Source organism: Perca fluviatilis, chromosome 18, assembly GCF_010015445.1.
Source record: "Perca fluviatilis chromosome 18, GENO_Pfluv_1.0, whole genome shotgun sequence".
Taxonomy (NCBI): Eukaryota; Metazoa; Chordata; class Actinopteri; order Perciformes; family Percidae; genus Perca; species Perca fluviatilis.
The window spans coordinates 20,925,497-20,950,326 of NC_053129.1; the positions used below are offsets into that span (position 1 = coordinate 20,925,497).

Sequence of the window (24,830 nt, forward strand, 5' to 3'; positions counted from 1 at the left end):
GTTAGATTCAGATTAGTTTTGGCACCTAAACCATATAAAAAAGCCTTCAATTACACTGTTAACCATAGCATATTCTGCTGTTATCTGGTCTGTACTTGAGACTCCATTGACATGCTCCTCCTGTTCACGTCGCAAATTTTGTTAGGAAGAATTTCCACTGTCAGTTGCTTTTTTTCTGTTCTTATTGAATTGGTCTCAAAACTCCAATACAATTCAGCTGGTCAAAGTAACAGGGTTGTTAAATGCATGATCTTACACACACACACACACACACACACACACACACACACACACACACAGACAGTACCCCAGCCTTTTAAATTTGTTGTAAATAAATGTTATGGTCTGTTTTTTTGTTTGTTTTTTATAACGATAAACTTTTTATTTTTAACACAAAACATAATCATTATTACATGATCATCAAAGCTTCACACACTTGATTATCGTCAGTTTAGGAAAGCTACTGTAATTATTAGGAGTTTCCACAATGTCACAACTGTGTAGGATCAAAAACTCTGAATTTGAAAGAACCAAAAAAAAAACCCACTCACGCTCACTTTAATAACGTTTCAGTTCTCAGACCTTCATGTAGTAAAATTTCTATAATTTATCTTTTTGGCTCTTTCAATATTTTGGATATAAAAGGCAGCTACAAATCCAAACTCATTGAGTTTCTCCATACCCCGTTCTTCTGGCAGTAACAACCATTGATCCATCAGAGCGGTAGTCCATATTGCCACTATGACTATGTATATAGCCTCTCTAGCCTTTTGTCTCATATCTGTGAGGCGGCCTTTTGTTATATGTGCTTTGATGACAGTGAGAACAAAGCCACCGTTGTCTATGGGTAAATTCATCACTGCTAAAGTGAAGGTTGTCCACACATTGATCATCTGTCTGCCCAGAGTTAAATGAGTCTTGATTATAGTAATTGAACCTGTAGGGGTTGATCTTATTGAGCGGATTGTAGAACATCTGTGTTGTGGCAAAGGCTTTAATATGAGGTTTAAGTAATTATCTACATTGTAGTCTTCTTATTTGGTTCTGATGTCACTGACATTTTTATGAGACTCCTGTTTAAAGACGCACAACAAATATGAACCAGCTGCTAATATTAAATTAATTTAGCAATGCTGAAATGCCCGGTTTCAGTTCATTTGTGGTGAGTTTAATAGTACATTTGTACACCTTTCAAGAGTGCTTAATTGCCTTTTTAAATATATAAGTTGTCTTTGTTTTACAGTAGAGATATAAAGAAGACTGCTCATTTGTGCAATGATTTATTTCAGATGTATCAGTTTATATTTTTTAATACATTTATTGTGGAGCATATTCCAGTGTAGCTGCATTGTTTTGTTTGTAAATATCCTAGTACACAGTGTGAGAGAGTTTTTTTCACCTTTTATTCAACATATAAAATCATGTGGTGAACAAATATCAGTCACGGTGTCCTCCCAGGAGACTGTAGCACTGTGTAGCACTGTAAAATGGAACAGCACAAGAAGGATCGGAATTTTCTTTTCTTTTTTGCGTTGTGCTGTTTTGTGTCTTATGATGCATTGCATTTGAGCTGAAAAAGAAAATATTTAAAATCAAATGACATTAAGGGGATCGTTTTAGTCCTCAAAATGTTCAGCTAATCCTGCAAACATGAAACCGTTTGACAAGGAAAAGGATTACCGCTGGATTTTGACTATCATGAGTCCTTTTCTCTTACGCTGCCTGCCAATAAAATACTGACCCTCTGCTTTTGTTGTTTCCCTCAGATGAGCACCATGCCTGGCCTGCCAACCCGACCCTGTTTCTATGACATTGACCTGGACCCGGTCACAGAGGAGATCACTGGGCTCTTCTGAGCATGCTTCAATAAATGCTATTCTCACAGGTATCCTCTCATACACATCAACATAAAGTATACCATTCCAGCCATCTGAGGGGAGCATCCATTGTGTCATTATAAATATTTTACAAGCAGCTATTGTCTAGAACTAGACTTTATTTCCTCCCTGGAGTTTTTAGTTTACTACATCATTCACTCAGTGCCAAGGCTCCAGTCTGTGAGGCTACACTCTACTCTGACTTACACACACAGTTAAAATCATCATCCTGTTTCTGTTTTTTTCCCAGGCTTCCTGTTCTGTTCTCAGGATCCTCAACTTCTCGTGTGCACCATCAGACGCATCCATCCCCTGCATCTTTGACAGGAAATTCTTTCTTACTTCCCAGGAGCCCAAACTCTCTCCACCTCACATTAACATGCTCTGGGGGAAAAAAAAGATTACTGGAGAATTAGCTCAATGCTGTATTTGCACATCTGTGCGATATGCCAAAGATGACCTTCTACAGCCATATCGTCTATATCATATAAGCAGTATGTTTATGCTTTTGACCTCTCTGTATAATGTTTTCTGAGTATGTAAGAGTTAGTTTTAAAACCATCTTGAGTTTTATGTTGTTTACATCAACTTTTAATTTCCTTTTTTGTGTGAAAAGGTCAGTCACATGTCTTAAAACAGAGCTACATTTTTTTTATACATGTCTTAAGCTTTTAAACTGAAATGGGCAGAGCTTGTGTATTTAACTGAATTGCTGTTGTACGCACAAAAAGCCATTATGGTGTTCATGTAAGCTCTAAATGTCCTAACCTGCTGGATGCTGCTGAATGTCCAAACTGCTGGAGTGAAAAGTTAGAATCATCAGTTTAAAGACACTTTTGAGATATTGTTCAAGTATTAACTATTATATGTTGAGAAAGCTCAAATTGAAATTGTTGTAGCAGAGGTGATGCATCCTGATACATTTTAACATGAGTTTAGTTTGACTTTTTTGTATGTTGCACTTCAGAAGTATCACATCTGTTTGTTTGTTTTTTGAATCTTACTTTAATAGCCTTTAACAGCTCATTCCATGTATGGCATTTGCTGTGTGAAATAGCGCTTCTGCTATTTTCTCTGAAGGTTTCAGAAACATTTACAATTACTTTATAATGTTGGTGAAGGTGGTCTGAATTTCTCTATAGAACTTTATTTTACATTTCATGCTCAGGTTGGGGTTTGCATTCACACAGCTGAAACTTACATTGTCAGCTGCTGGCCAACTTGTAATCTTGTTTTAATTAGCAATGTGATTAACATCCAGTGTTTTTGTTTCCTGACCACATCTCAAAGAAATGAAAATTGGTGTGGTTCTCATTTACAACAGTATGTTAAACATTTGGTTCTCAAACGTGAGTGCCTTTCAAATAAACCTTTTATTTACTCCAAAACTGTGCCTTTGTGTTTTCACACCCAGCAGTTGATGTGGCTCAATCCATCTGTTGTTTGGACACATGTGCTCTCTTCCTGTTATCCCGTGATGCTGCAAAACAAACTTATTTTTGTCACGGCAAAAGAAAGCTTCCTCTTTCTCACTCCGCTCACATATTAAAACTTGAATGCTTTCATCATTTTCTTCTGTTTTTTTTTCTACCTGAGTGCAGCTTTACTCCTCCAGTGGTGTTGGAAGCGTGCCTGAAAGCCAACAGTCGGGGGCCCCAGCAGCACCCCAGGGTGCTGCATCTGTCATTATGAGGTGTTTCGGTTTGCAACATGGAGCCAACATACATGTGTATGCCTGTCATAGCTGGCATTCCACACCTGCGAAGTCTGTTATTCTCTGGCATTTAACTACATCTGAGGCTGCAGGAATGCTCTCATTTATACAGTAGTGCTCCAACGGCATATTTAGTGTGTGTGTGTGAGACTGAAGCCCCTTGTTTTGAGCTGATGACAGATTTGAAGACCTGGTGTTGATGAGGAGGGGGCTTCGTCATCGCTTTGTAATGTGCTGGAAAATCCCCATTTTGTCAGGTTGGAGTTATTTGTGTTGAGCTTCTGTCTTGATCTGTTGAAGCTTCCAGTTGTTGGAGCACTTTAAGCAGTTTAAGCATTCATATTTAATAGACTGGCTAATTTCAGTACCAAGGACAGATCACTTTAAGGTCTGTGTGAGTGTAACTCAAAAAATGGCTCAAATGATCCAAGGCTGGATTACCAACTGGGCAAAGCAGGCAGCTGCTCCTGGGTCTTCTAATTTGTTTACTTGCAAATGTGTTTATAAATGTGCACCACTAAAGTAAAATATCAAGTGGGTCTCATATTCCAGTATAGGAGTACTGGTTGGTTTCTGGGTCTTTTTGCAAAATATAATGAAACTACCATCTGTGTGCTTTAGGCACTGTACTTGATGGGAACTTGGAGGCAACAAGGGCCTCCAAACTGGCCATGAGTGAGTAGATGATGCTCTGGATAAATGCTAAGATTGCTTTGCATTTATTGAGAGAAGCATTACTATTTTTATTAAAGCTCAGTTTATCTGAGTTTTGTAAGAATACTACCCACATTCCTCCCTGGTTAAGTTAACAATTTGTTCAGTATGACTTATATATTGCATACAGTAATAGTTAAACTACTTTACATGTTATAGTCTAGTTCAAAGGTGTGTAATATCATTTTTGGAAAAAAGAAAAAGTGTGTTACTCAGCATTTCAGAAAACCAGGTTTTGTCTTTACATTGCAGTTTTCTGAGTAAAAGTTTGTTATACATCATATGTGATATTTAGTCCAACAATCATTATGCAAACATAGCTGTCATCTTTTACCCATCCTGTTTTGGAGCAAACTCCTTAATTTGCTTCTTCTAGCAAAGTATGAATGTATCAACCCCCTGCTGTGTCTGGGCGAGCTCTCGCTCTGTGCCCACGCCAGACATCAACCCTCAGGGCCACATTCTTCAACTCACCCTGTCCCTAAAAAACAAGACACTTCCCATCATTTCACTGTTGCATTTAAAAAAAATATGCAGTCCATGTATCAACTGGAAGTCCTGTGGGAATGTTTTCCGTAGATACTTATTTTCCATTTGGGGACTTGCAAGCTGTAGCTGATGAAGTGATATCTCTTGTGCCAAAAACTTACAGATTCTTGCAGTTTTACCATCAGCTAATGCAGCCAATTGTCATATCTATCTATGGTTTGGATGGTCGTTCCTTCTCAAAACTCTCTATCATCTCATCACATTTAAGCAGACTGATGATCTTTGCTACCAGATATTTTGTGGTTTGTATTTTAATGCCTGTGGTCAGCAGAATACGATAGGTTGGTTGTATTTGGACAAAGTCCTGGAGTGGATTTCCATTTCCCTCATTATGAGGACAATACAGCAAGTGTGAAAAAGAGAGTATTTGTGTGTGTGTGTGTGTGTGTGTGTGTGTGTGTGTGTGTGTGTGTGTGTGTGTGTGTGTGTGTGTGTGCATGTCTGCACGTGCTTTGTGCCTCTAATGTGCCCTTGCATTACTGTTTTATTGAGTAGCAACCATGACATATCCGGTACAGCTTTCACTTTAACGAGATCCTCCACATTTCTGCTGATGGGCCTGCCATGCTGAAGGTCATTGACTAACACTTCTATCTACACACACTGTGCAACTCTAATGAGGTTATCTGTCTTGGTTTCGTGTCTTGCAAGACACATGTCTGAAATAATTCTGTAATTTTACAACAAGAGAAGCATGTAGTCTTACTGAACAGACAATATGCCACTTAACTGAGATAATTTTGTGCCACAAAGGTGATAGGAAATTGTATTGATAAGAATTTGGAGATTCAGTGGTAAACAACATTCTGCTTCATATTCACAGTTTAAACACATGCACCTCTGGGAGCAGAGCAGTTTAACCACAGTGCTCTACTCTGCTGCCTCAGTTTAACAGTTTGGGTTAATATAGGAGAATACAGTATCAATGCTGTCAACTATGCTTTACATTTTTCCCAAATAATATTGTAATACTGTCTGTGTGTTATTAGGACAACTGCCTACATATTTAACATTTATATTGTTATCCTGTCATGTTAATTGAGATTATTTGATTATGCTAAAATAGTTTGCAGTATTTTTGGGGAAAGCAAACTTAATAAACAATCCAGGACCTCATCAGAGTTGGATTTACCCCCTCTATAATACTAACAGAGGGAAACCACATGTAATATAGCCAAGGAGTGACTCTGAGAACTAAACTGCACATGTAAAGATCAGTGGACCGTGTATAACATTAACAAGGTAACTCAGAAAAAAATGCTTAACCGAGAGTTCTTTATATTGGATGTACATTGAATGCGTCAGACATTCCTCATCATGTGTCTGTGGATATTTTGAGGATGCTGATGATGTTTGGTTTTATCAAATAAAGATCTTCACATGCCAATGATACTAATCTAGTTAACAATGAATAAAGTAAACAGCAGGAGCCAGAGCTGGTTTGCAGCTAAAAGACAAAGTACTAAATACAACTCTATGTGGCAGTATTACCTTTACTTCAACTGTACTGCCTATAACCCACACTTTCTAGCAATTAAAATGAAATTATTTTATAGGTTAAAAGTTCTGTATTTATTTATTTACTGTAATACAAATAGGCTATGCTTTAAAATACCTGCCTCAGTTATGTCAATTGAGACAAGTCTAATTCAGGCACTCCTATAACATTGTCAGACTCACAATGGACAGACAAATAAAATAATGCAGCACAACCAGATATATCGTATTTCACATCTGGAGAGAAACAGGAAAATACCGAAAAGCTGTTGTGTAATCTAGACTTTCACACTGATTTATGAGGCTCATAACATACGTTAATATTCTCAGTCAGTGTGGTAAATGATGTTAGTGACGGTTACTACTACTGATGGATAGCTAACGTTAGCTTAAGTGGGAGGCTGCTAAAATCAGTTCTCAGCCTATAGATCGAACAGTTGGTTATTAATAACAGATTGATTAATTAGGCTACAGACAACACTCAGCCTAACAATAGTGATTAAGTCAGAAATGTATTTCCACATAAGCAGTATGCGGCCACTGTGTTGGCTCATTGACCCACTGATACGGGGGAAGACTGAGGGAACATGACGGCGATCAACCTTCATTTATTAAGGTATCGTGAACGGTCAAGTTCAGGCTGTCAAGACATTGTTTGTATGGGGAGTACAACTTTATTAACACAATAAACAATGTCTTGACACAGGCAAGGTCACAAAATAAACAGACATCTATTTACAAAGAAATAAATCCATGCACATCTGTCAAAATTATGATCCAAACACATGTGAAATTGCATTGACTTCTATGGGATCATCTGTTTTCTATTCCCCAAAAGGGGGCGTGGCCTTGACGTTTAGCGAAGTACCCGTATGTGCCGGCCTACGAATAGCCTCGAGCCACTAGCCTCAAGCAGAGGTAAGGAGCGTGCTATAAAGGTCTGGTAAGCTCACTTCTTTCTAATTCCACGCCCCTTGATATTTTTTTACATTTTCAAACTTGTAGTCTTCAGACCCAGCCGACGTTACAACTAATTAGATTTCGTACATTTCTCTCTGGAGCCACAACAAGCTTTACAACGTTTTTCACCAGCGCCAGCCCCAGCCTTTTGGGAGCCCTAAGCAGAATTTGATTTGGGGGCCCCCCCTCCCACCACGCGGAGTCACCTGTGCTTGACGATTATTGACACAAATGTCACGCTATAATGTTACATTATAAATTAATACAGTGAGGTTATGTATTAATACAGTGACGGTTTATGAACTACTGTCCCCCCGGGGCACAGATGCATAAGGACCCTCCCCCCCTATTCTATTTGTGCAAAAGTGGATGCAAACGGTGAAGGAGGGTCTGGGGGTGCTCCCCCAGAAAAAATTTTAATTTGGTATATGTGATTTCCTGTATTCTGGGGCATTTTGGGGATGGTCAGCTGGAGAAGGGCAATACCTAAATTTGTTCAGATTCATAGCCTTTTGCTTTTTGATTTATTAAGGTAGTGACTTCACGCAACTACTTGGGCTTCAGGGCCAAATAATACTGACATACTTTGTGTTAGTACGAAGTAGGGCTGGGCGATATGGCCTCAAAAAAATCCCTGATTTTTTCACAAAGAATCTGATTCATGATTTAAATCGATCCCCCCCCCCCACTTAAAATTAATCTGCAGATGACAAATGACAAGATCTCTCACCCACACACACACACACACAGTGTTGGGGAGTAACGGAATACATGTAACGGCATTATGTATTCAGAATACAAATTATGAGTAATTGTATTCCGTTACAGTTACAATTTAAATAGTTGGTATTTAGAATACAGTTACATTGTTGAACTCAATGGATTACATGACGATACTTTTCTGTTTCACGAGTTTATTCACTCAGAATAAATTAAGGCAACTCTATGCATTTTCCAGAAGCTCCAATATGAAATCGGAAAAAATTAGCTATTTGCGTGATCAGTCACAATGGAGTCGGACCTGGCACGACAGAGCCAGGGCAGGAATAAGTTTCTATCTTGGAAATTCAAACAGCATTTCACATTAAAGAACGAACAGGGAGAATGAAATATAACTGTGCAGTGCAGCCTCTGCTTGCCAGCAACCAACCTCCTTTCAGCGTCCAAATTACTCCACCTCCAACCTGAAGAAGCAGCTTAAAGTAAGTTATTTTTTTAATTAGCCAAGGGAAGTCGTCTGCTGTAGTTTTACTGGTCACCTTGCTATTTTAACGTTGACGTGCGACTTTACATTCTCCTACGTGCTGATTTACTAGCTCCAGAGCCGTTTAAAGACTGACTAGCCCCGTTTTACATGCTAGCTAACGTTAGCTAAAATTAGCTCGTGGTAGCAAGACTGCGGTTAGATTTTTGTAGTATGCAGTTCGGGACTGCCAATACAATAATCTATCTGCTTGTTCAGGTACACATTCAGCTAGTTGGAATAAAAAGAACACACCATTATAGGCCTGTTTAGTAAGCTGTATGTGATGGCCGCATTCCTACACTTATAAAACGCAATTCAATGTGGAAGTAATCCTGAAGTAATCCAAGTATTCAGAATACGTTACTCAGATTGAGTAACGTAACGGAATACGTTACAAATTACATTTGTGGGCATGTATTCTGTATTCTGTAACGAAATACGTTTTGAAAGTATCCTTCCCAACACTGCACACACACGGGACATGTATACCATTATGATTATTCATGCCAATTTTATGTAAATATTGGTTTGAGTGTTTTCCCTATCATTGTATTGGGGGGGGCCCTCTGTGAAAGAGTGAAAAAATGATATTATGCTATATATTGAACAAATTATATAATAATGTTATATATTCAACAACCACTAAACGGATGCGTGAGATAAAGCTGTTTTCACACATACAGGTAATTCACTTCGGGTTCCTCAGTAAAAGTTCAAATCATTTTAACTTTAGTCGCAAACCTTCCCCTATTTTCACCTGTTGTTGAGTAATGTACATTAACATGCCATGGTCTCATGAGTGTAGCATACCCGCAGCCCCCCCCTCCCCCGTTAATCCCGCAAAAAAAAAAACCACCAAACCCCCCCTCCACCAGGGGCCCGGTTTTTTTTTTTTTTTCTACCCCCCCCCCCCCCCCCCCCCCCCCCTGCCGTTTTTTCTTTTTTTTTTTTTTTTTTTTTTTTTCTCCGCCCCCCCCCCGCCTTTTTCTTTCTCTGCTTGCTTTCCCCCCCCCCGCCCGGTCATTTTGGCGGATATTACGGTTAAGTAAGTAATGAAACGAGTAGTTAAGAAAATAACTAATGTTAGCCGCTGTCGCTGCCGTGTCGCTGCCATGTTGTTTGTGTATCACTATGGAAAACGCGCGGGGGGAGGGCTGGGCCCATTCGGAACTACGGGAGCCCATATGGGACCGTCGGCGAATGTTAAGAGGGAAAAACAACACTCGGTTGGGGGCCCCCTAGTGGCCAGGGGGCCCCAAGCAGCCGCTTAGATCGCTTATGCCTCGGGCCGGCTCTGTTTTTCACACATGCAATAACATAACGTTAGCACTCCCCAACACCTGTACCGCGACCAGTGACTGTAAAAAATCGTAAAAAATAGACCGCGACACATGTTGACGTGTGAAATCGGTGACAATGTCTTATGGATTTTTTTTTTTTTTTTTTTATGAATATTTTTTTTTCAAGACAAGTCAAGTGAAGTATTGAGGGAAGTCTAATGTAGCCGTAGACAACTCTCAAGTCAGTTGCCGTTTTACCAGGCAGTCAAATCTTAAGTGTAAAGGCAAGGCAGTCAAATCTTAAGTGTAAAGACAGTCAAATCTTAAGTATAAAGGCAGTCAAATCTTAAGTGTAAAGGGCAGTCAAATCTTAAGTGTAAAGACAGTCAAATCTTAAGTGTAAAGACAGTCAAATCTTAAGTGTAAAGGCAGTCAAATCTTAAGTGTAAAGAAGGCCGAGTTAAGTCTCAAGTCATCATTTTTGTAGCTGCACTTATCAACATTTCTACACAAACATCGGCTCACATGACTGCATGGTGCACACGTGGAAATTAATAAATGCTGCTTTGAGTCTGACTCAAGTCAGCCTATCTTTATCCAACAGGATAAATCAAATGTATTTTTTAGTTACTCAGGTCAAGTTGCTACTGTGCACCACTTCCACGTGTTCACTTCCAGGATTCTATATCAGCTGTGTGTGTTTTTTTTTGTGTTAGTTTGTGTTAATGCACTGTGTGTTTGGGTTTTGGTATTAGTGTAGCTGCAGGGAGCCTCAGTCGAGGCCTGTATGAACTTGGCTTTGAGCTCTGTTGTAATTTGTGCATTTTAAAATTCCACACAAAATGGTCCATGGCCCAATGTGCAATTAACATATCAACTTGAACATCATCACCCCATGAGCAACACACACAGCACGCACGTACACACTAATAGAGACACTATGAACCATGGCAATATATCACTGAGTCAGCATATCATCAAGAATAATGTATATACACTATGTGTGTGTATGTCAGAGAGAGATTACATTTGAGATTAAAAACACATTTTTACTTTTTGAGCATATATTTAGGCCGATTAGAGCAACTTGAAATAAAAGATAGCATCAATGTAGAATGAAGAAAAATCCCAGGAATGTTGTGTTTGTTTGTGTTTTTACACACAAGAATATTCTGCTTCATATCTCTTTGTGATACAAACCTGTCTCAATACATTACCACCAAAATGCCAAACATGCTAAACTTGACCCAAGTGTATTTGCATGTCAAAGGAGATGTTTCTTGACCTTGTTAACCACAGGAGAAAGATGGGGGGGGGAGAGAAAGAGGATGGTAGAAGTGATGGATAATAAATATAAAAGTAGCTTTACAATATTTGAAATGTGTTGAATTACGAAATACGAAATTTTCCTCTTCTAAAAATGTTCTTATTGTTAAGAATGTTTTATATTTGATAATAATTTTACTTGTATGCTAATGTAGCATCTACAATGAAGATGGTCTGATGACTCCACTCACTCCAAGGTGAATCTAACAATGCATTGCAAGGCATTACATTTTATAGCTTATTGTATGGTTTGCTCATAAAACCTTTATTCTGCTAAGAATACATACACACATAAGATATATGTGGTGAAGAAAAAAGTTCAACAATGCCATATTAAATGCAATACAGTAAAAGTATAAAGTCTCATATGTAAACAAGTGTACTTAAATGTGCACAACTGTGCAGGACTTTTATCTGTCACCTGTGTACTCCCGCTACCATATCAGCATACAGTAATGCTTGTAATTCTCTCATAATCATTTCTTACAGCATGTGCAAGATTTTTTTCTCTCCAATAATCTGGTTTTAAAGTCCCCTGTATCTCCTCTGGGGCTTGTGTAGGTTTTGATATCCATCACTCCAAAACTTGCAGGCTTTCTTACTACATGCATGCGACCGTGATTTATAACTGCTCTAGTTTAATTTCCCAGTCCCTCAGGATAGATCTCATTTCTGCTGAAGATGGATAAACGATGCTTCAGGCTATAAAGATTTTATGTAATGTATCAACCACCGCCCTCTTTTCTCACTCTGTCCTCCATCAGCACCGTCTCTGATGCTGCAAGACGTGCCCCATGTGATACTGAAGGAGGTGGAGGAGGTGGGGTGTCTTAACAGAGTTAGCTGGTCCTCGCACTCCACATCACTCCAGGCGATCCCGGGGCGGAGCTGCGCTGTAGAGCTCGTAATTTGGACGCTTTGGATACTCGCTTGCAGTAACACAGTCGTGCCATCTTCGAGGGTTGTTTTTTTTTTTGAGACAGAAGTTCACCTTTTGTGATTGTTCGCCATGGGAGCAGAGAGCTCAGCGCAGCGGGACGGGAAGAGCCAGGAGGATGCCTCCGCTTCAACTTCAGCCTCCGCCGGGGAGCTGAGTGCGGAGGTGCACGCGCTCCAGGTGGGAAGCACCGTCCTTGACAGCAAGGTAAGCCGATACTGTTTGTACCAGAGCTCCCTGCAGTGGGCCAACCCGAGAAAGCAATGCATGTTCATTTAGTGGCGTTTATTGTGCTTATTGGGGACTGCTGTAACGCTACTTAAGTTATTTGTGTAGGTCTATTTACCTGTGTGTTAGCAAACATACCTGTCGTCACCCCCTCCTTCTACATATTGTCCCACTTGCGCATCAGCAACGTGCTGCAGCGCACAGCCTCCATGTGCGCCTGACGCTGTTTTTTGCTGAGTAATGGGTCGAGCTGTCTGCAGCCCCGCAGTAATAAAACGAAAGCAGCTCAGCCCTGTCGAGATGTACATCCACACAGGCCCCCCAACCACAATCACATTTTTCCTTTAGACAGTTTTGGAGCTTTTCGGCGAAGCACATGAGCAGTGAATGGTTTTAGACTGCAACATACACATGTGACTTGTGATTGAATTCATGTCCCCCCCCCCAAAAATAACTACGATTTTTACATTTATTTTGCTCACAAAATCAAATAAAGCAATTCTATAATTCATCAAAAAAATTATTCTTAAAGGACATTTTTATTTGCATATATCTAAAGTATCAAACAAGGTAAACAATCACAGCAAAATTTGGACAGATTAAAAAACAAAGCAAAGTAATGACAGATGTGCAATGCCAGGAAAGCAAAGAGGCTGTCAAGTGGCTTTATTTGAAGAATAAACCTAAACAATAGGATCAAAATCCTAGAAAAAAAGTGTTAGAAGTAATATGTGAAAATAAACATAAATTTGGTCATATCAATGTGATGTAAAAGTCACAATAAACTTATAAAAATTTAAAACCTCAGACAGAATATAGTAGCTTTACATAAAAAAAAAAACATTACAATCATATCACAATGTCTACTTTCGTGGTTTTCTAGAGCTTTCAGCTATGTAATATAGTAATTTCATCATTATTAGGATTTTAATTTTTCCCATCCTCTAACACTATTTCGGTCAAGTTGAGCATTTTTACCTCTTGACCCCAGAGTTCAATAAACCATTGATGAATAATAGATTTGATTAATAAATTAAAATACATTGGCAGCATATTTGAAAGGGAGACCCTTTCCTTGACACAATGTTTCAGACAGCTGACCTGAGCCTGTTTACCAGTCCCATTAGCAGTACAGGACGCTGTGAGCACTGACAATTTATTGATGAAGAATACGAGATTATAAACTTATAGAATGCTACATTTAAATAATATAACAACTAAACTCTTACTTGTAAGAGTTAACATGCCCTTTTCATTTCCTTGGCTGTGCAATATGTTTGGGTCCATCTGCCATCATCTAAGGGATCTTGCTGACTCGGCACTGTTACCTCGGTGTAAATTTGCTCAGCATTGTGTGAATGAATATTTGGAAAGTGCCTGCTAATGACTATGTATGCCACCTGCTCTATTCACACTTCATATGACCTATTGGATTTATTGACTTCTTTATGGGCTGGAGGACAACAGGTCAGATTACGTGGTTTAGAGAGACAAAAGGTGGAAAAGGTTGGAAGGTCAAATGACACTAAGGGAGACGTTAAATCAGACCGAATGCACATAGGGAGTAACATTTGGTCAAGATTTGAATCAAAGTTACATTTGTTCATCCATGTTTTTTCTTAACAGTGTGACTTGTTTGTACATGCCGGCGTGCATGTAGTCGTTTTCTAGTGAATTGACTTCATGTGTGTGGCGGTTGGATGTTTTGTTAAGCTTTGAGCTGTTATCGCAGGCATCATCACAGCGGCAGTGTTTGCGCTCATATCTTACCACTGACACTGGAAGGTATGATATGAAGTGTGATAAAGCTGCTAGTCCGACTTGAGTATGTCTATTGTGCTTTGTGATTCTAGCTGTGACGGGGGAGATACAGTTTGTGTGCTTAGACCCACGCTTCTACCGCTGACAAAATGTGTCTCCGTGTAGCAGGTTGTTAGTCAATGACTGCGCTGTCCTTGGCTGCTGCCAGATTTAATACCAGTTTCATTCACTTTATTTACAAATCAATAAAAACAGTTAATCATAGCCAAAGTGCTGGGATTTTATATATATGTATGTATGTGTGTGTGTGTGTGTGTGTGTGTGTGTGTATGTATATATATGTGTGTGTGTGTATATATATATATATATATATATATATAAGAGAGTTCCTTTACTGAAGGTTGTGCAACCTACCGTATAGAAAACATTGTATTAATGCTACATAGGCCTGTGCTAACAAATTTTGCTGGACGATAAATTGTCCCAGAAATTATTGCGATAAACGATAATATTGTCGTTGAGAGACCATTTTCATCTAATATAATGATAATGGCATAATAATAACACCTTTTCAAAGATCAATAAACTTTTATTTCTAAAAGAATATTTAACACTGGAACTGGAAGATATTTTAAATATCCACAATACATGAACAAAACAACCAAAAACAATAAATAAAATAGACTCTCAGTCTCTGTTAACAAAAAATGTACTTGAATAAAAACCAAACACAATCAAAACGTTAACGTTACCTGAAAACAGCGTGTAGTTTATTTTTAGCATCTCACATCACACTTTCAGTCACTATGACCACTACTACGGTCAGAAAAATTGTGCCAAAATATGAACAATAACGTCGCTGTCAACAGGCTTATATGCTAATGTTAGCTACTGACCGTTAGCTTGAAACCATCCAGCAAATAGACGGTACTATAGTCCGTAGGGTGCCGTTAACTGAAACCGGTGATTTAAAGGTGCTGTGATGTGATGTGATGCATTTTTTAGGCTACAACATTTTTCGTCACATACAGCAAACATCTCCTCACTATACGCTAGCTGCCTGTCCCCTGAACACACTGTAAAAAAACGCAGTCTCTGAAGACAACCCAGGCTGCACAAACTACAACAATAACAAACTGTGCCAACCTGCCCCACGAACCATAACAAACAGTGTTCCAGCCAATAACCGACGAGAAGGAGCTGGTTGAGCCATCACTGCAGCAGCGTTAGCATGTAGGCTACTTCCACAATGCGTATTCATGACTCAACCAACTCCTTCTTGTCGGTTATTGGCTGGAACACTGTTTGGAACACTGTTTGTCTGCCCTGTTTCTGATACTGTGGCGACAGAGGAAAACAAACAAGCATGCAAATGGAAATTATCGCGGCCAGAAAAATTATCAAGCTCATTTTATTTATCATGCGATTAATTGATTTATTGACTATCGCGACAGGCTTATGCTACGAAATATGTTATTTTAACTTACTTAGGTCTAAATATTTGAAAATATTTTCAAGACATTTTGCTTTCATTCCCAAAATGTTGCTTTTCCCACCTCTAGCTATTATGTACTACTGCATAGATACAAATTGAGAAGATAAATCATGCAATAAGTTATTTTTATGCCAATGTGTAATCTGGTTAAGGTTCTTAAATGGGTTTCAATAATCAGTTTTTCATTAGATTGTTACAATGGAATTATCAGTATGTAAACACAATGACAACATATATGCTGCCATGATCTCTTTCAATCTGTGTCTCTTTCTGTCTGTCTACACTAGCCTTTTATTTCCCGAACAGACAATGTCACAAATGAATCTCTGAGATCTCTTCTCTCTAAACCACTTTCAGACATGACATGCTGGGTTCATTACAGGTTGTAGGTCTTGCAGGTGTTGTGGAAATCTTTCACTCGTACATCACACTGTAGCAAAGAGAGAAGTTAAAAAAGCTGAAGATGGCAAAAACTAGATTTTCCGCAGGTGTTAAGCTTTTTTTTTACTCTTTTTACTTTTTGAAACTACAGTAAATGTCAGTGTTTTCACTCACAACCACACTGACTCACAAATAAACAATAAGAAACACGAGATCTGCACCACATCACAACAGCAGCGGCAGGTGACTCCAATGATCCAACATCAAGTTATGTAACATAATATATGCTGATTAAGGGTGGTGCGTCCTGTATAATGAGCTGCAGCTGATCAGACAATGCTGTGGCTCTGATTATGAGAGTGAGAGTGAGAGAGAGAGAATCTGGGGGCCTCTGTGTGCACTGTCCCAAAACAAGAGGAAGGAACCAACAGGAGAGAGGTTGGAGCAGTGTTTTGGGTGTGGATCCCCAAAAGAGGAAAAAAAGGGTGGATATAAAGGCAAATTAATCAGCTGATTGTTCTCCCTCCTGCCTGCTGTAAAAGGGACACTGATGACAGAGGTTGAGTGAAAATGGGCTCAGATAAAAATAATGGGCAGTGTGTGTTGAAAGTGGAGGTATAGAAAGTAACTCATCTTCCCAAAATCTGAACGCAAATCAGAAAGAAAATAAGCACTCTTAGCCATACCTGTCAAGTTTTGGATTTGAAAATAAGGGAAATTTTCCGGTGCCCACCTCGAGCAGTCCCACCACCCCAACCAAGCTCCAGTATCCCTTACATTTTAAGACAGGTGTACAAGAAAGCTAAAATCACCACTTGATGCAGAATGCTGAAAACGTTTACAATTTTTCTTTTACAGTTTTTCTTTTAATTTCACATAACTTTTCTTTAGTGAGTTATTGTACAAATTCGTTGCAGACTTTGCATTCTTTAAGACTGTTTTGGAAGGAGTGTATTTGTGGGCTAGGCCAGAGTGGTTCATTTTACATGAGAGTAGAGCGCAGACAGTTCTGTTGTCTAATGTCATCCTATTCTCTGTAACAATCTTTCGTACCATGCTAAACACCCTTTCTCAACTTGCATTGCTATGGGGAATGCATAGTAAAGCCTTCATAAGTTTTGGCAGCGTCTCTGTCGTAGCGTCCATCATCCATCTCTGTTTTTTTTCTTCTTTTTTCCCTGCATTGTCACTCATCATCTGACCTCACACACTAACCTCGCGACAACTGCCACCTACAGTACCTGTAGTAGGCTACTGCAGGTGGCAGTTATCGCGAGGCTAGTGACAGAGCTCAGATTGGGAATGTTTTTTTTTACTCCGCTCGGCCCGGGGTATTATTATTTTTTAATAACGCAGGTTAAAATACGGGAGATTTACAAGAAAATACTAATATGGGAGGACGGCGGGAAAGAAGGGTAAAATACGGGACTCTCTGGGCCAAAACGGGATACTTGACAGGTATGCTCTTAGCTAACTGCTTTGTTTACTTTAAATCAGTTATTTCCAATCAAAACTTCATTTTCACTGACATACACCGACATACTCAATATCAAGCAAGAAATGGCAGGGTGTGTAAGCATCACTAATAAGATAAAATATTGTATGTAAAGAAAAACAAACAACAACCTCAAAGGTTGCTTATTGACATGCCCTGAGCTGTCGTTGTATGAGAGATTTCTAAAATGCAATAAAACTAAATGTTTTTGTTTTAGTGTTGGCAAATAAAAAACAGTTTATATGGAAGGAGATCTAAACTCTCAAATGATGTCTGATCAAATCACAATACTAAAATACTTTTCTGTTGGTCTGTATCATACAGTCATTACCTTCTGTAGAGGTAGGTGTAGGAATATAAAATACAGAATAATAAAAAATGATTTACTATTTAGCCAAGGGATAGTTTACTGCTCCAGACGTTTATCTTCCTCAACCAGCACGCCTTTACATTGACTTCAGTGAGTTTCTGTCAGAGAGGTCAAAGTAATTCAGTTAATCGAGTTAGAGAAAAAAAGTCAAATGACGTAGGTTACCCGAACGTTGTTAGAGGAGAAAGTCAAATGACGTAGGTTATTCGAATGTTGTTAGAGATGACAGTGAAATTTATGTAGGACAAAATATACTCTCCCTACCAAAATAAATTAAGTCTCTTTACACACGCAACTGTAATTTCAGTGTGTATACTGTGAGACTGAGCAATTTTGTTTATAAACAGTAATGATACATTTGTTCTCTCAGGAATTTGTCTAAACGTGCTATTCTTATATATCATTGACTGTAAAAGCTTTGTAATAACTTATACATCTGAAGTCACAAAATTGGTAAAAATGTTCCAAAACCTCAAACTTACTGCTCAACCGAATATGGCCAACCCAAATAGTTTTGCAAACAAAAAAATGACCATTTAACGTAGACTGTTAAATGGTCTACGGCAGATACAATACCACCACTCTGTAAACTGTAGTAGATAACTGGAATATTGAACTTTACATGATGTTTATTTTGTCTTAAAGTGCTCATATTATGCTCATTTTCAGGTTCATAATTGTATTCAGAGGTTGTACCAGAATAGGTTTATGTGGTTTAATTTTCGGAAAACACTATGTTTTTGTTGTACTGCACATTGCTGCCGCTCCTCTTTTCACCCTGTGTGTTGAGCTCTCTGTTTTAGCTACAGAGTGAGATATCTCACTTCTGTTCCATCTTTGTTGGGAGTCGCACATGCTCAGTAAGTACAGCTAGCTAATCAGAAGCAGAGCATGAGGGAGTGCCATGCTAGCAGCTAGCCGAGCATTATATCATGTGTTACAAAGTGACGCACGTTCATCACGGAAGTAAAGGCTGGACTACAAAAGAGTTTGGAGAAGTTTGCGAACAGTGTTTTCTCTGGAAGATGGTAAGTCCCTTTGGGGTGGACTTTGGGCTTTTTCCCTTTTTAAACCTATAACGTGCACAAAAAGATATATAACACAATAAAGGAAAGGGGAAAAGCCCAAAGCATAATATGAGCACTTTAACAGGAAATCAGATTTATGATTCTTTTCTTCTCCTTCTTGTTTTGCAGACAAGCAGGAAGTAGGTTTTTGCTAATTAATCTGCCCCTGAGCCAGCTTCCTATCTTTCATCTCCCAGATTCCTTGCCAGTAAAAAACAGACATGTGTTTGAGGATGTGAAAAACCAGAGCTCTTTTGTTTCTCTCCTCTCTCCACCCCTACAAATTATACTTCACTCCAATAGTTTGATTCAATAATGAATCCACCGGACATTATAAAATCCCCAAATGGCATCAACATCAAAATGTTACATAATGTTACAAAAGACAATATTTCTTTTTGTCTACACAGCTTGTTTTTGTTTTTACAGTGTCTGTGTAGCGTTCCCATCTAATTTTTCCAGCTTAGTTATCCATTAAATTGTTTAAACTGCAGTACGTTTTTTTTCATTGTTCCACAAAATATTAGTAATGAGAGAACCGCATTTAATTAACTCATGTATTATATAACAATGTTGACGTTTTGCTTAAAAAAATCTGGTTGTTGCTGTTAGTTTGTACAAATGTACCAGAGTAAATTCTGTTTAAAATCGTATTAACTTCAACTTTTATGTCTCAAAAGTCAAGGATTTTCCCATAACTCTGCAGTATGTATGTATGTATGTATGTATGTATGTATGTATGCATGCAGTGAGACTATAAATTACCATATTACATTGTAATTCATGTGAGTAAGGGCAATGGGTCCCAAGCTGTGGGTCACGGCAGCAACATAAATCTGAGGTGTTGTGTCGTGTGAGATGATTAACAGGACAAAAAAGCTGAGACATATTTCTGCTTCACAAAATTATGTTTATTTTCCGGTATTTCCTATTACCTTCCTTCTGGACAGACTCTTGGTTTAATATTGTTTTAAAAAAAAGACACAGAAAGAAAGAGATGCCAGAGATTAATTTCCGATATTGACGTGTTTCTTATATAATATTGAGGCTTTGTTCGTAATTGTGGTAACACAAATTGGAAAATGGCCTTTTATTCAATTTAAAAGTTGGATTCACCTTTTGTGCTCCACATGACTATCCAGTATCAGTGCTCCTCCTCAGTATTGATGGTGGAGGTGAGAGGAGGGGACTCCTCCCTGAGAAGCATTGTCCTGTAGTAATGATGTGTTATTGAATATGTGAGGGCTGGCCAGCATGGCTTGGCCCCACAGGGACTGTTACAGCTACTCTGTCCCAATCAATCATTACGATTGGAAGACTCTGCCACATCAGCGTCTTTTATTATACTGCCTTTCTTTATTGCTTCACCAGTTTGGGAGTTTTTGTGTCGTCATCCAAACGCAAAGGAAGCTGGAAGGCCCTCAGATACAAATCCTAAGATAGAACCGATAAGGAATGAAGAGTCTTGTAATTTTTGGATGTTCAGAATTTAAAAATGGATGTCTTTTCTGTTTAAGTCTGTGCTGTATCCTTCACTGTGACACTGTGCTCAAAATAACCTCTCTTACCTCCATTACATCACAAGCCTCTATGGATTCTCTCACCCATCTTGCCTCTACTTTATTTCTCCCTCTTCTATTTTAGCTCCATGATTCATCCTGTTATCTTCCCATGCACCTGTTAGCTTTTTGCTCTGCACTCTGTGAAAACAAGAGTGGAAATGCACCAGGTTTATCTGCTTAACCAAAATGGTTCTTCTGTTTTTTTCTTTTTAGTTTGTTCTTTTTTTTTTTGCATTTACCAAACTGATTCACATACATGACCACCAACATCTGGACTGGAGTATAGCTTACCTTGATTTGCATGTAGCCAAAAGCAAGACTTGAGAAGAAGTGTATTAAATTGCACTTGAATTGTATATGGCCATAAGACTTAATATTACAAGTGCTAATGGAGAGTGAGAGATTTTACGACGTGTTACTTCCGCGGTTGAGAATGAACATTTATTATTTTTCCAGACCATAAGAGGTCACTTGTTAGGAAAACAAACATTCCCACTAACAACCCATCCCATTGTTTTCTCTATTGTTAGCTAAAGAGTCTTCTCCCTACATTGCTGTGTTTTCAGCCTGAAGAGGTATGTTTATCCCCTCTTTCATGAACTTGTTCACCTCTCTCACTGCTTTCTGTTGCTCTTTTATGCACATCCATTTTTCATCAGCTCTGGTCCTGATGCAGCACTAACTGCTCCACAGAGCACAGTGGATGATGTGTACCAGTGTTTCTATAGTGCTGGTGGGAGTCGGAGCATTTGAAGGACAAACTGTGAATCATAGCCTCACTGCAGCTGCTTTCTTGGTTAGCATACTCAGGCAGGACGGTTTAGCCGCTCTAATCTCTACAGCTGAGGGACCTGAGATTTACTGTAATGACCAAACACACGAGTCATATCACAATCCCTTTTTAAATAACAGTAAATCCCATTGACAATAGTGGTGGAAAGTATGTACTCATATACTGTACTTACAGTGGGGAGAACAAGTATTTGATACACTGCTGATTTTGCATGTTTTCCTACCTACAAAGCATGTAGAGATCTGTAATTTTTATCATAGGTACACTTCAACTGTGAGAGACGGAATCTAAAACAAAATTCCAGAAAATCACATTGTATGATTTTTAAATAATTAATTTGCATTTTATTGCATGACATAAGTATTTGATCACCTACCAACCAGTAAGAATGCCGGCTCTCACAGACCTGTTAGTTGTTCTTTAAGAAGCCCTCCTGTTCTCCACTCATTACCTGTATTAACTGCACCTGTTTGAACTTGTTACCTGTATAAAAGACACCTGTCTACACACTCAATCAAACAGACTCCAACCGCTCCACAATGGCCAAGACCAGAGAGCTGTGTAAGGACATCAGGGATAAAATTGTAGACCTGCACAAGGCTGGGATGGGCTACAGGACAATAGGCAAGCAGCTTGGTGAGAAGGCAACAACTGTTGGCGCAATTATTAGAAAATTGAAGAAGTTCAAGATGACGGTCAGTCTCCCTCAGTCTGGGGCACCATGCAAGATCTCCCCTTGTGGGGCATCAATGATCATGAGGAAGGTGAGTGATCAGCCCAGAACTACACGGCAGGACCTGGTCAATGACCTGAAGAGAGCTGGGACCACAGTCTCAAAGAAAACCATTAGTAACACACTACGCCGTCATGGATTAAAATCCTGCAGTGCATGCAAGGTCCCCCTGCTCAAGCCAGCGCATGTCCAGGCCCATCTGAAGTTTGCCAATGATCATCTGGATGATCCAGAGGGGGAATGGAGGAAGGTAATGTGGTCTGATGAGACAAAAATAGAGCTTTTTGGTCTAAACTCCACTCGCCGTGTTTGGAAGAAGAAGGATGAGTACAACCCCAAGAACACCATCCCAACCGTGAAGCATGGAGGTGGAAACATCATTCTTTGGGGATGCTTTTCTGCAAAGGGGACAGGACGACTGCACCGTATTGAGGGAGGATGGATGGGCCATGTATTGCGAGATCTTGGCCAACAACCTCCTTCCCTCAGTAAGAGCATTGAAGATGGGTCGTGGCTGGGTCTTCCAGCATGACAACAACACCGAAAAAACACAACAGCAAAAGGGCAAGTGGGGGCTCCGTAAGAAGCATCTCAAGGTCCTGGAGTGGCCTAGCCAGTCTCCAGACCTGAAACCAACAGAAAATCTTTGGAGGGAGCTGAAAGTCTGTATTGCCCACCGACAGCCCCGAAACCTGAAGGATCTGGAGAAGGTCTGTATGGAGGAGTGGGCCAAAATCCCTGCTGCAGTGTGTGCAAACCTGGTCAAGAACTACAGGAAACGTATGATCTCTGTAATTGCAAACAAAGGTTTCTGTACCAAATATTAAGTTCTGCTTTGCTGATGTATCAAATACTTATGTCATGCAATAAAATGCTAATTAATTACTTAAAAAATCATACAATGTGATTTTCTGGATATTTGTTTTAGATTCCGTCACTCACAGTTGAAGGGTACCTATGATAAAAATTACAGACTTCTACATGCTTTGTAAGTAGGAAAACCTGCAAAATCGGCAGTCTATCAAATACTTTATCTCCCCACTGTAAATACCATTTTAGGAGTTTTACTTGAGTATTTCCTTTTTATATGGCTTTATACATCTACTCCACCACATGTCAGGAAACATATTGTACTTTCTTACTCCACTACATTTGTCTGAGAGCTATAGTTAGTAGTTACTTTGCAGATTATGATGTATAATAAGGCCGTAGAATGTTTTGTGATACTGTAAATTAAACTGCCCAGCAGTATATTAAATAGTTGAAATTAGCTCCACTTCAACCAAATACAACCATGAAATGCTGCTTATATAATATGATAAATATAATATGGAGTAATCTAATACTGACGGGGGCCATTCTGCTGCATAATGAGAACTTTTACTTTTAATACAAGTACACTTTGCTCATAATATTTAAATACCGTACAATTTTGAGTGCAGGACTTATATTGGAGTATTTGGACAAAGTTGCCTTCATGGAACTGGGTTTATTTAAACGAATAAGCATTTTAAGGTTTATGGCTCCAACTAAAGGTGGCAGATATCCAAAAATGCAAAACATGTCACTTCGTCTGACAAACAAATTCCAACTGTAATTGGAAGAGTCGTGACTCATCTCACGAAGTGAAATCACTTTCGTCACAAACCGCATACTTTACTGTATATGCTGTTGCATTTGGACTTTGTAAGTGGTGTCTTATGATGTCCGTTACTATCTCAGGATAATTAGAAACAAACGGCACAGTGATTTAGGTGGTCACTGCTTACTCATTTGAGGCAATGGAGGTATTGTTTTAAACTGCTCACTGCTTTATTGAAATAGAAACACAATAAAATATGTCCTGATTTTTCATATACCACCACCTCCACAAATGCATCCATCTGCATGGTTTACTGAGACAACAAGACACCATGACTTAACATGCGTTTGTGCTTAAGCCATTCACATTTTTTAGACTAGATAATTGTATTAAAGGACTAAAGCCCATATACTGTTCCTGCTAAGCAGACAATAAGTAGTAAGAAGTGGATAGCAACACTGATGAGTTGGTGTATGGCAAAAAAACAGACTTCTACTTAAAGCTGATTTCTTTCACATCTTTACACGTCTCTTTTTTTAACTGTGTTAAAATCAAACGGCACCCAACAACATGAAAGAAACACTTTGATAAAAAGACATGACTAAGGTTTCCTCTGAAATTCCTCTTGTCTGGCTGACAGGTAAATATCTGCCCCAGTGTTTAAAGCTGCACTATTCAATAATTTTATATTAAGAATGGATCAAACCACCACATGTAATGTGAAAGGGGTTGCTTGTAGTGACACACCCACAGAGAATTATCAATGATATCTAGAAGTGATAAAGATTACATTGATTGTTTGCACCATCTTTGTATTTTCATACATATTTAGCACCACAAACCTAGACGACCAAAAACAACCAGCTTTATGTTGTTGAATTTTAACAGTGTGCACATTTTTGTGAATAGATTGGTTGTTTTTGTTTAGCAATGCCAAAACGATGTCTTATTTGATATCTCCAGATCAGTACAGTGTAGAGATTTACTTTTTTTTTGTTTAGAAGCCGAGAAATGCACCGTTTCAACGAGGTCCTCTTAAAATTGTAGGCCACCCAGAAGCTTTTTAATCCATCATGGAATTGGTGTCAAAAATCAACTTGCGTTATCTTTCTTTTGCCTCGCAAACCTCTCGCCTAACTTTGTAGCTAACAGCTGGACCTTTACAATAAGTCCTTTGGTGCCTTCGTAGCCCTTCTAGAAGCTTAGTAGTATGGTCTAGAATGTCAGACTTTTTGAAGACTTTGCACGTGGAATTTCAGAGCG

At 39.0% G+C, this 24,830-nt stretch overlaps 2 protein-coding genes across 4 annotated transcripts in view; both read left to right on the forward strand.

The window, feature by feature from the left end:
* Nucleotides 1–3,265, forward strand: part of mthfd1l (methylenetetrahydrofolate dehydrogenase (NADP+ dependent) 1 like) — a 37,354-nt gene extending 34,089 nt beyond the window's left edge. For all 3 annotated transcript variants that reach the window (XM_039782177.1, XM_039782175.1, XM_039782176.1), the window contains 2 exons: nt 1,767–1,885; nt 2,128–3,265. In XM_039782177.1, coding sequence (XP_039638111.1) covers nt 1,767–1,856 — 90 coding nt within the window. In that variant the 3' untranslated portion in view covers nt 1,857–1,885; nt 2,128–3,265. The remainder of the gene's footprint in view (nt 1–1,766; nt 1,886–2,127) is intronic.
* Nucleotides 3,266–12,021: 8,756 nt separating this feature from the next.
* akap12b (A kinase (PRKA) anchor protein 12b) overlaps nt 12,022–24,830 on the forward strand; it is a 42,646-nt gene continuing 29,837 nt past the window's right edge. The window contains exon 1 of the mRNA XM_039780932.1: nt 12,022–12,307. Coding sequence (XP_039636866.1) covers nt 12,173–12,307 — 135 coding nt within the window. The 5' untranslated portion in view covers nt 12,022–12,172. The remainder of the gene's footprint in view (nt 12,308–24,830) is intronic.